At 50.1% G+C, this 12,725-nt stretch overlaps 1 protein-coding gene across 1 annotated transcript in view; it reads left to right on the plus strand.

The window, feature by feature from the left end:
- The window catches only part of LOC149450619 (uncharacterized), a 225,844-nt gene that overhangs the window by 180,150 nt on the left and 32,969 nt on the right, over positions 1–12,725 (plus strand). The window contains exon 3 of the mRNA XM_089691690.1: positions 862–1,815. Within this exon, the coding sequence (XP_089547816.1) occupies positions 862–1,815 (954 nt within the window). The remainder of the gene's footprint in view (positions 1–861; positions 1,816–12,725) is intronic.

Below are 12,725 nucleotides of genomic sequence, written 5' to 3' on the forward strand. Positions count from 1 at the left end.
ACATACTCCTGACCCCTGCACTATATACTCTATGTTGTACATTACATACTCCTGACCCCTGCACTATATACTCTATGTTGTACATTACATACTCCTGACTTCTGTTCTCCCCCCTCCCCCCCACTGCTATATATACACATAATATGGATTCTCTTTTGTTCCCCCCATTTCCTCCCAGCTGGACATTTTATATCGGATGATGTGATTGGAGCACAGACTTTTACATGGTGATAATAATGTGATAACATCCTCCAACTTTGGACCCTTAAACAGAAAGAGGTAATGAGGGAGGAGTCAATACCCCAATGATGGTGGTCTTCAGGATCAGTCCAGTCTTCATCTTGGTTGTTCTCCCCCCATCCTCACTCTCTGACCTCTGGTGGGGCTCAGCCCCGCTGTTCTTCATGACTAACTTCTGGTTGTTTCCTCACTCTCTGACTAAGGTCCATGAATAAAGAAATGACCTGGTAGAAGATCAGAGGAGCCATTTCCTAGTTCCCTTGAGGGTGGAATTGTAAGCTCCTCAGAGACCAAGCTGCCTTATGTGGGCGGAGTCCTGGTTTGGGGGAACCAATCAGCTCCTGTCTAGTAATCCTCTTTGTCTTTGTATTTTAGTCCATGGCCGGGAGATAAGGAAAACCTCCGAGGATTGTCTCACTTTGTCTCCAGACTGGAAAGTAGAAGATGAGGACATTACACAGTATAGTCCAGGAGAAAACCCGGCTCCCTCCAATGTCCATCCGGCACCACCCAGTGTAGATGGACCATCGGATTCCTTATATCCTGAGGAACCTCAGACTGTGCGGGACCGGGCCGGCCTTCCAACAGGGAAGAGGTTCTCCTGTCCTGAGTGCGAGAAAGGTTTCCATTTTAAATCCCATCTAAATATTCATAAAAGATCTCACACGGGGGAAAAACCATATTCCTGTTCTGAGTGCGGGAAATGTTTTTCACATAAGTGCAATCTTGACACACATCAGAGATCTCACACGGGGGAGAAGCCGTATTCCTGTCCTGAGTGCGGGAAATGTTTTTCACATAAGTGCAATCTTGATACACATCAGAGATCTCACACTGGGGAGAAGCCGTATTCCTGCCCTGACTGTGGGAGATGTTTTTCACAAAAGTCCAGTCTTAACAATCATCAGAGATCTCACACAGGAGTAAAGCCATATTCCTGTTCAGAGTGTGGGAAATGTTTTTCACATATTTCCGGCCTTTACAGACATCAGAGATCTCACACAGGGGAGAAGCCACATTTTTGTCCAGAGTGTGGGAAATGTTTCTCAGACAAGTCCTCTCTTTACACACATCAGAGATCTCACACAGGGGAGAAGCCATATTCCTGTCCAGAGTGTGGGAAATGTTTCTCAGACAAGTCCTATCTTTACACACATCAGAGTTTGCACACAGGGGAGAAACCGTATTCCTGTTCTGAGTGCGGGAAATGTTTTTCAGTGAAGTCCACTCTTTACAGACATGAGAGATCTCACACGGGGGAGAAACCGTATTCCTGTTCTGAGTGCGGGAAATGTTTTGCACGGAAGTCTCATCTTTACACACATCAGAGATTGCACACGGGGGAGAAGCCTTATTCCTGTCCTGAGTGCGGGAAACATTTTGCATGGAAGTCCCATTTTTACACACATCAGAGATTGCACACGGGGGAGAAGCCATATTCTTGTCCTGAGTGCGGGAAATGTTTTGCACGAAAAACAGATCTTGTCAAACATGAAAGGTCTCACACAGGTGAGAAGCCATATTCCTGTCCTGAGTGCGGGAAATGTTTTTCACAGAAGTCCTATCTTTCCATACATCAGAGATCTCACACGGGGGAGAAGCTGTATTCCTGTCCTGAGTGTGGGAAATGTTTTTCAGTGAAATTGCGTCTTTCCAGACATCAGAGATCTCACACGAGGAGAAGCCACTTTCCTGTCCTGAGTGAGGGAAATGTTCCTCACTGAATTCCTGTCTTCCTGTACATCAGGGGTCCCACACAACCCTGGAGGTGTATTAGTGCCTTGAGTGCGGGAAATGTCTTCTAGATGAATGTTGCTGGACATCCCAGCTCTCATGTGGGGAAGAAGCACACCCTGATATACACCTCAGATATACTCCATGGCTGATCTTCATCATGGAAGAAACAGTTCATAAGGAGATGAGAGGCCCCCAAAGACATGGATGAAGTGTGGGACCAGGTCGGCCATTGATGGCAGGAGAAGAATAAAAATGGAGTCCTGCCCTGTGATTCAGGAATCTCCAGCAAGGCTCCCACTTTCCATTCACTACACATCTACATCAGAGGCTGGTCATCAGCTCTGAGGAAAGGGATTCGTCTCCGAAACGCGTCAGTCATTTGACCGCACTGACAGTGAGGACACCTTACCTGCCGTTGTGGCCATCAATGCTTTTTAGATACATGCTTCGTCTAGAAGTGTTTTTATTTTGTAGTCCTTACAATAAACCTTGGATAATGCGCTAGGTGTTGCGCCTCCTGTTTTCTCTTTATCCTGCCCTGTGATTGGCTGAGTACATTTGTGGTGGGAGATTTCACAAACACTTGGAGGTCTATTATTAATACTTTGTGGACAAATGTTCCAAGCACTCATTAGGCCCACAGTTGGAGGTGAGGACAATACTTGCATGGTGGGGGATCACTGAAGAGGTGGGTGGTAATAAAATGTCCCAATTCTAGAAGAGTGACTGATGGTGTACACACGGAAGCAATGGAATTGTGTGTATACCGGGAATGAAGGAGTGATTGGTGAATGCACATATTGGGACTTTCCCGTGTGTTTCTCCATACATGTTTCTTGTATGTTTCCCGTGATACAAATGTCTGTGTATATGATCGGCACATGATGGTCTGTCTATGATAAACATTTCATTGATCTGATCATTTCCATGGTGATTGTGGACACATTGTGATTGGTTGATGGGGGATGGAAAGCAAAGAGAGCAGGAAGTAGAGCGCCATCCTTTCTCCCTTTCTCTATTCCTAGTTCAGATTTGTAGCAGAAATCCCCAACATGTAGCAATACACGGACAATTGATATCAGACAATGAGGCAGAGGAAGGCCAATCATGAAGCTGGGGGTGGTGCAGCATAGACTGGAACAGGGTCCTCCAGGAGTGCAGCTCACACTGCGGGCAGAACTCCTCCTACTGGGACATTCAGGCTTCACGCAGCTACAGCTGCACTCCCGGGACTGCCACGCCTGGACTGTATATGGGGCGGGTGTGGAGGGAGGAGGAGCAGGGATTGGCTAATGGAAAGTGGGAGCATCTCTGAGTTACCGATGGATTTACAGTATATGGAGATCAAGGAGAGTTCATCTTCTGCCGGCTATAGATGGGGCCCTTCAACAGTTGGAGTATAGGGGATGATAATGACTGGGTCAAATCTGCAGAGAAGATGGAGCAATGGGATCTCCTTGGATGAAGTGGGGTTGAGGTGTCTGCTAGCAGTGTCCACGTGTGAGGAAGTGGGGGAGGGTAAAGGTGTCTCCTAGCAGTGTCCACGTGTGAGAAGTAGAGTGGAGGTGGGGGAGGGTAAAGGTGTCTGCTAGTGGTGTCCACATGTGAGAAGTAGAGGGAAAGTGGGGGAGGGTAAAGGTGTCTGCTAGCGGTGTCCACGTGTGAGAAGTAGAGCGGAAGTGGGGGAGGGTAGAGGTGTCTGCTAGTAGTGTCCACGTGTGAGAAGTAGAGCGGAAGTGGGGGAGGGTAGAGGTGTCTGCTAGTAGTGTCCACGTGTGAGAAGTAGAGCGGAAGTGGGGGAGGGTAGAGGTGTCTCTAGCAGTGTCCACGTGTGAGAAGTAGAGTGGAGGTGGGGGAGGGTAAAGGTGTCTGCTAGTGGTGTCCACATGTGAGAAGTAGAGGGAAAGTGGGGGAGGGTAAAGGTGTCTGCTAGCGGTGTCCACGTGTGAGAAGTAGAGCGGAAGTGGGGGAGGGTAGAGGTGTCTGCTAGTAGTGTCCACGTGTGAGAAGTAGAGCGGAAGTGGGGGAGGGTAGAGGTGTCTCTAGCAGTGTCCACGTGTGAGAAGTAGAGCGGAAGTGGGGGAGGGTAGAGGTGTCTGCTAGCGGTGTCCATGTGTGAGAAGTAGAGCGGAAGTGGGGGAGGGTAAAGGTGTCTCTAGCAGTGTCCACGTGTGAGAAGTAGAGGGGAAGTGGGGGAGGGTAGAGGTGTCTGCTAGTAGTGTCCACGTGTGAGAAGTAGAGCGGAAGTGGGGGAGGGTAGAGGTGTCTGCTAGTAGTGTCCACGTGTGAGAAGTAGAGCGGAAGTGGGGGAGGGTAGAGGTGTCTCTAGCAGTGTCCACGTGTGAGAAGTAGAGCGGAAGTGGGGGAGGGTAGAGGTGTCTGCTAGCGGTGTCCACGTGTGAGAAGTAGAGCGGAAGTGGGGGAGGGTAAAGGTGTCTCTAGCAGTGTCCACGTGTGAGAAGTAGAGGGGAAGTGGGGGAGGGTAGAGGTGTCTGCTAGCGGTGTCCACGTGTGAGAAGTAGAGCAGAAGTGGGGGAGGGTAAAGGTGTCTCTAGCAGTGTCCACGTGTGAGAAGTAGAGGGGAAGTGGGGGAGGGTAGAGGTGTCTGCTAGTAGTGTCCACGTGTGAGAAGTAGAGCGGAAGTGGGGGAGGGTAGAGGTGTCTCTAGCAGTGTCCACGTGTGAGAAGTAGAGCGGAAGTGGGGGAGGGTAGAGGTGTCTGCTAGCGGTGTCCACGTGTGAGAAGTAGAGCAGAAGTGGGGGAGGGTAAAGGTGTCTCTAGCAGTGTCCACGTGTGAGAAGTAGAGGGGAAGTGGGGGAGGGTAAAGGTGTCTGCTAGTAGTGTCTATGTGTGAGAAGTAGAGTAGAAGTGGGGGAGGGTAAAGGTGTCTCTAGTAGTGTCCACGTGTGAGAAGTAGAGCAGAAGTGGGGGAGGGTAAAGGTGTCTGCTAGCGGTGTCCACGTGTGAGAAGTAGAGCGGAAGTGGGGGAGGGTAAAGGTGTCTCTAGCAGTGTCCACGTGTGAGAAGTAGAGCGGAAGTGGGGGAGGGTAGAGGTGTCTGCTAGCGGTGTCCACGTGTGAGAAGTAGAGCGGAAGTGGGGGAGGGTAAAGGTGTCTCTAGCAGTGTCCACGTGTGAGAAGTAGAGGGGAAGTGGGGGAGGGTAGAGGTGTCTGCTAGTAGTGTCCACGTGTGAGAAGTAGAGCGGAAGTGGGGGAGGGTAGAGGTGTCTGCTAGCGGTGTCCACGTGTGAGAGGTAGAGCAGAAGTGGGGGAGGGTAAAGGTGTCTCTAGCAGTGTCCACGTGTGAGAAGTAGAGGGGAAGTGGGGGAGGGTAAAGGTGTCTGCTAGTAGTGTCTATGTGTGAGAAGTAGAGTAGAAGTGGGGGAGGGTAAAGGTGTCTCTAGTAGTGTCCACGTGTGAGAAGTAGAGCAGAAGTGGGGGAGGGTAAAGGTGTCTGCTAGCGGTGTCCACGTGTGAGAAGTAGAGCGGAAGTGGGGGAGGGTAAAGGTGTCTCTAGCAGTGTCCACGTGTGAGAAGTAGAGCGGAAGTGGGGGAGGGTAGAGGTGTCTCTAGCAGTGTCCACGTGTGAGAAGTAGAGCGGAAGTGGGGGAGGGTAGAGGTGTCTGCTAGCGGTGTCCACGTGTGAGAAGTAGAGCGGAAGTGGGGGAGGGTAGAGGTGTCTCTAGCACTGTCCACGTGTGAGAAGTAGAGCGGAAGTGGGGGAGGGTAGAGGTGTCTGCTAGTAGTGTCCACGTGTGAGAAGTAGAGCGGAAGTGGGGGAGGGTAGAGGTGTCTGCTAGCGGTGTCCACGTGTGAGAAGTAGAGCAGAAGTGGGGGAGGGTAAAGGTGTCTCTAGCAGTGTCCACGTGTGAGAAGTAGAGGGGAAGTGGGGGAGGGTAAAGGTGTCTCTAGCAGTGTCCACGTGTGAGAAGTAGAGGGGAAGTGGGGGAGGGTAAAGGTGTCTGCTAGTAGTGTCTATGTGTGAGAAGTAGAGTAGAAGTGGGGGAGGGTAAAGGTGTCTCTAGTAGTGTCCACGTGTGAGAAGTAGAGGGGAAGTGGGGGAGGGTAAAGGTGTCTGCTAGCGGTGTCCACGTGTGAGAAGTAGAGCGGAAGTGGGGGAGGGTAAAGGTGTCTCTAGCAGTGTCCACGTGTGAGAAGTAGAGCGGAAGTGGGGGAGGGTAGAGGTGTCTCTAGCAGTGTCCACGTGTGAGAAGTAGAGCGGAAGTGGGGGAGGGTAGAGGTGTCTGCTAGCGGTGTCCACGTGTGAGAAGTAGAGCAGAAGTGGGGGAGGGTAAAGGTGTCTCTAGCAGTGTCCACGTGTGAGAAGTAGAGGGGAAGTGGGGGAGGGTAGAGGTGTCTGCTAGTAGTGTCCACGTGTGAGAAGTAGAGCAGAAGTGGGGGAGGGTAGAGGTGTCTGCTAGCGGAGTCCACGTGTGAGAAGTAGAGCAGAAGTGGGGGAGGGTAAAGGTGTCTCTAGCAGTGTCCACGTGTGAGAAGTAGAGGGGAAGTGGGGGAGGGTAAAGGTGTCTGCTAGTAGTGTCTATGTGTGAGAAGTAGAGTAGAAGTGGGGGAGGGTAAAGGTGTCTCTAGCAGTGTCCACGTGTGAGAAGTAGAGGGGAAGTGGGGGAGGGTAGAGGTGTCTGCTAGCGGTGTCCACGTGTGAGAAGTAGAGCAGAAGTGGGGGAGGGTAAAGGTGTCTCTAGCAGTGTCCACGTGTGAGAAGTAGAGGGGAAGTGGGGGAGGGTAAAGGTGTCTCTAGCAGTGTCCACGTGTGAGAAGTAGAGGGGAAGTGGGGGAGGGTAAAGGTGTCTGCTAGTAGTGTCTATGTGTGAGAAGTAGAAGTGGGGGAGGGTAAAGGTGTCTCTAGTAGTGTCCACGTGTGAGAAGTAGAGCAGAAGTGGGGGAGGGTAAAGGTGTCTGCTAGCGGTGTCCACGTGTGAGAAGTAGAGCGGAAGTGGGGGAGGGTAGAGGTGTCTCTAGCACTGTCCACGTGTGAGAAGTAGAGCGGAAGTGGGGGAGGGTAGAGGTGTCTGCTAGTAGTGTCCACGTGTGAGAAGTAGAGCGGAAGTGGGGGAGGGTAGAGGTGTCTGCTAGCGGTGTCCACGTGTGAGAAGTAGAGCAGAAGTGGGGGAGGGTAAAGGTGTCTCTAGCAGTGTCCACGTGTGAGAAGTAGAGGGGAAGTGGGGGAGGGTAAAGGTGTCTCTAGCAGTGTCCACGTGTGAGAAGTAGAGGGGAAGTGGGGGAGGGTAAAGGTGTCTGCTAGTAGTGTCTATGTGTGAGAAGTAGAGTAGAAGTGGGGGAGGGTAAAGGTGTCTCTAGCAGTGTCCACGTGTGAGAAGTAGAGGGGAAGTGGGGGAGGGTAAAGGTGTCTGCTAGTAGTGTCTATGTGTGAGAAGTAGAGCAGAAGTGGGGGAGGGTAAAGGTGTCTGCTAGCGGTGTCCACGTGTGAGAAGTAGAGGGGAAGTGGGGGAGGGTAAAGGTGTCTGCTAGCGGTGTCCACGTCTGAGAAGTAGAGCAGAAGTGGGGGAGGGTAGAGTTGTCTGCTATCGGTGACCACATGTGAGAAGTAGAGCGGGGGTGGGGGAGGGTAGAGGTGTCTGCTAGTTGTGTCCATATGTAAGGCACAGAGTGAAGGTTGGACAATCGCCCTCCACCAATCATGACTGAAGATAAAACTGTGGTGCAGGAAAGGGGGGTGAACAGGCTGTGGATCAGATAGGATGATGTGAAGAATGCACAGCGGGCTGCAGTGGAAACCACTGATTATGGTCAGTATGGATGTCCCTGTGTCTCTGGCCGCTGGTGATGAATGTGGTTCTAGGTACCTGCCACTGGAAGATGTGGTGTCACTGAACTGCTGGCTGCCTATGTAGGATGGTCACTGGAAGGTACGGTGTCACTGAACTGCTGGCTGCTAACATAGGATGGTCACTGGAAGATGCGGTGTCACTGAACTGCTGGCTACTTACGTAGGATGGTCACTAGTAGGTGTGGTGTCACTGAACTGCTGGCTGCTTACGTAGGATGGTAACTGGAAGATGCGGTGTCACTGAACTGCTTGCTACTTACGTAGGATGGTCACTGGAAGATGCGGTGTCACTGAACTGATTGCTGCGTACGTAGGACGGTCACTGGAAGGCTGGATGTAGAACTCCTGTGTTGCTGTTTCTCTCCACAGCAACTAGCAGAAGGGCAGCACACAACTGAACTCTCCAGAGCCCCCAGGACAAGACCCTGAGACCACCAATTACAGTAAGTTCATAAACTCTCCAAGGATCCCCTGTTGCTTTGGCTCTCAAGCCAGTTGTAGTCTCTGGGCTGATTCATTCTTCAGTAAGAGTTGGTTGAGGGACTACATGTCCCAGGATCCTCTGCTTTCAGGGTCAGTAAGAGTGGTCTCCCTCTAGAGCAGGGGTGTCAAACTGGTGGCCCTCCAGCTATTGCAAAACTACAAGTTCCATCATGCCTCTGCCTTTGGGAGTCATGCTTGTAACTGCCAATCTTGCAATGCCTCATGGGACGTGTAGTTTGGCAACAGTAGGAGGGCCATCAGTTTGACACCCGTGCTCTAGAGGCAGAAATGTGATGCAATGATCTATCCATGAACATAAGAGGAAATGAAACAACCTGTTGTGTACTCTGTAATGTCTCCTCCATCCCTTAGTAGCCTTCCCCTGGCTACACACTCCCCCCACTAAGAATCTTTGGTCCCCAAATGGGACAGGGTCTTTTCTCTTTTCCATCCAAACAAGTGAGGTGGATGGGGGAATCCCCCCTTCCAGGACATTGTATTCTGAATATTCATCTGCCTGTTAGCACTGGGGAGGTCGGGGGGATTGAAGGATGGAAGACTTCAACTAAAGAGGAAGTCATCAGTACAAGGGGCATTCCATATTGGCAGTAAGTACTGTCTGTTGTGCTTTTTTTTGAAGAAATGTGTGACTAACCTTAGGCTTTAACAGCTTCAGTGCCGCCCTATATCAGAAATACAGCTACAGGGTGGTGCGGCTGTGCAAAATCATTTATATATATGTGTGTGGATCTGCAGTTCCGGGTAGGGGGTGTGCATGTGTGCCCCACCTACACTGCCATTCTTCTCAACCACTGGGTCCCAGCCGGGTTATTCTTTGTTAGCACCCAGTGATTGCTGAGTATTACTGATGGGGGAGAGACCTGTGTATAAACAACACAGATCTCTCCCCTGTCAACTCCTGCACACTGCTTTGTATGGCTCTGCATAGGAGACCAATACAAAGCAGTGTACTCACAGTGAAGCACACACACAGCACACAGCCCTTTTGATGGCCCCTCATGTTACCCCTTCCTGCCCAGTGCCATTAGTACAGTGTCAGTGCTTTTTATTAGCACTGATCACTGTATAGGTGTCACTGGAGATGTCAGTGACACCAAGTCAGCTCCCCCCCCGAGTCAGAATGCCAGCCGCAGTCCCACTATAGTACTCTGATCACCGCCATTAACTCACTTATTCCCTTGATGGTAAATATAATAAGTGATCACAACCTTTTGTCTATACATGAATTGAGCCAATCCCCATCCGGCTATTACCAATAATATTTATACCAAATGATAACAACTGTACAACAAATAAAGATCTGATTGGTTTACACAGAAAAGAAGCTTGCTATGAATGGAATATAACAAAATATAAAGGATATGATACACACAAACAATGATGTCACAGTCTAACATACAGTATATTACCAGTACATAGAGAGGACTACAGGACAGACACATAGAATCATGGAGGTACATTCCACAGACATCCTGGGGTCCTGACACCTGGGCTCCAAGAGGGGCCACAAGGAGAGCAATGGCCTACTTTTATACCCCCCATTTCAGGTAAAGGCACACCCTTCAATACATTCCAGTATTTGCCATTTCTGTTCAATGGGGGGCTCTGTGACTTGTGAAAGATATCGGCCATCTGTAACTCATCAGATGGAATGTATGATAGGCCAATGTCCAGCTGAGCATATCTCCTCTGAATTCAGTTCCTGCAGGAAGATGGATGACAATCGCCGATCATACCTCCTCTGAATTCAGTTCCTGCAGGAAGATGGATGACAGTCGCTGATCGTACCTCCTCTGAAATCAGTTCCTGCAGGAAGATGGATGACCTTCGCTGATCATACCTCCTCTGAATTCAGTTCCTGCAGGAAGATGGATGACAGTCGCCGATCATTCCTCCTCTGAATTCAGTTCCTGCAGGAAGATGGATGGCAATCGCTGATCATACCTCCTCTGAATTCAGTTCCTGCAGGAAGATGGATGACAATCGCTGATCGTACCTCCTCTGAATTCAGTTCCTGCAGGAAGATGGATGACTGTCGCTGATCGTACCTCCTCTGAATTCAGTTCCTGCAGGAAGATGGATGACTGTCGCTGATCATACCTCCTCTGAATGCAGTTCCCGCAGGAAAATGGATGACAATCGCTGATCATATCTCCTCTGAATTCAGTTCCTGCAAGAAGATGGATGAGAATCGCTGATCATACCTCCTCTGAATTCAGTTCCCGCAGGAAGATGGATGACAATCGCTGATCATATCTCCTCTGAATTCAGTTCCTGCAAGAAGATGGATGACAATCGCTGATCATACCTCCTCTGAATTCAGTTCCTGCAGGAAGATGGATGACAATCGCTGATCATACCTCCTCTGAATTCAGTTCCCGCAGGAAGATGGATGACAATCGCTGATCATACCTCCTCTGAATTCAGTTCCCGCAGGAAGATGGATGGCAATCGCTGATCATACCTCCTCTGAATTCAGTTCCCGCAGGAAGATGGATGACAATCGCTGATCATACCTCCTCTGAATTCAGTTCCCGCAGGAAGATGGATGACAGTCGCCGATCATACCTCCTCTGAATTCAGTTCCCGCGGGAAGATGGATGGCACTCGCCGATCGTACCTCCTCTGAATTCAGTTCCCGCGGGAAGATGGATGACAATCGCTGATCGTACCTCCTCTGAATTCAGTTCCTGCAGGAAGATGGATGACAATCGCTGATCATTCCTCCTCTGAATTCAGTTCCCGCGGGAAGATGGATGACAATCGCTGATCATACCTCCTCTGAATTCAGTTCCCGCGGGAAGATGGATGACAGTCGCTGATCATACCTCCTCTGAATTCAGTTCCCGCAGGAAGATGGATGACAGTCGCTGATCATACCTCCTCTGAATTCAGTTCCTGCAGGAAGATGGATGACAATCGCTGATCATATCTCCTCTGAATTCAGTTCCCGCAGGAAGATGGATGACAATCGCTGATCATATCTCCTCTGAATTCAGTTCCCGCAGGAAGATGGATGAAAATCGCTGATCATACCCCCTCTGAATTCAGTTCCTGCAGGAAGATGGATGACAGTCACTGATCATACCTCCTCTGAATTCAGTTCCTGCAAGAAGATGGATGACAATCGCTGATCATACCTCCTCTGAATTCAGTTCCCGCAGGAAGATGGATGACAGTCGCCGATCATACCTCCTCTGAATTCAGTTCCCGCGGGAAGATGGATGACAATCGCCGATCATACCTCCTCTGAATTCAGTTCCCGCAGGAAGATGGATGACAGTCGCCGATCATACCTCCTCTGAATTCAGTTCCCGCAGGAAGATGGATGACAATCGCTGATCATACCTCCTCTGAATTCAGTTCCCGCAGGAAGATGGATGGCAATCGCTGATCATACCTCCTCTGAATTCAGTTCCCGCAGGAAGATGGATGACAATCGCTGATCATACCTCCTCTGAATTCAGTTCCCGCAGGAAGATGGATGACAGTCGCCGATCATACCTCCTCTGAATTCAGTTCCCGCGGGAAGATGGATGACAATCGCCGATCATACCTCCTCTGAATTCAGTTCCCGCGGGAAGATGGATGACAGTCGCCGATCATACCTCCTCTGAATTCAGTTCCCGCAGGAAGATGGATGACAGTTGCTGATCATACCTCCTCTGAATTCAGTTCCTGCAAGAAGATGGATGACAATCGCTGATCATACCTCCTCTGAATTCAGTTCCTGCAAGAAGATGGATGACAATCGCTGATCATACCTCCTCTGAATTCAGTTCCCGCAGGAAGATGGATGACAATCGCTGATCATATCTCCTCTGAATTCAGTTCCTGCAAGAAGATGGATGACAATCGCTGATCATATCTCCTCTGAATTCAGTTCCTGCAGGAAGATGGATGACAATCGCTGATCGTACCTCCTCTAAATTCAGTTCCCGCAGGAAGATGGATGGCAATCGCTGATCATACCTCCTCTGAATTCAGTTCCTGCAGGAAGATGGATGACAATCGCTGATCATACCTCCTCTGAATTCAGTTCCCGCAGGAAGATGGATGACAGTCGCCGATCATACCTCCTCTGAATTCAGTTCCCGCGGGAAGATGGATGACAATCGCCGATCATACCTCCTCTGAATTCAGTTCCTGCAGGAAGATGGATGACTGTCGCTGATCATACCTCCTCTGAATTCAGTTCCTGCAGGAAGATGGATGACTGTCGCTGATCGTACCTCCTCTGAATTCAGTTCCTGCAGGAAGATGGATGACTGTCGCTGATCATACCTCCTCTGAATTCAGTTCCCGCAGGAAAATGGATGACAATCGCTGATCATACCTCCTCTGAATTCAGTTCCCGCAGGAAGATGGATGACAATCGCTGATCATATCTCCTCTGAATTCAGTTCCTGCAAGAAGATGGATGACAATCGCTGATC

The sequence above is a fragment of the Staurois parvus genome, unplaced genomic scaffold, assembly GCF_062004578.1.
Source record: "Staurois parvus isolate SC_StPar_1 unplaced genomic scaffold, SC_StPar_1.0 ptg000569l, whole genome shotgun sequence".
Lineage (NCBI taxonomy): Eukaryota > Metazoa > Chordata > Amphibia > Anura > Ranidae > Staurois > Staurois parvus.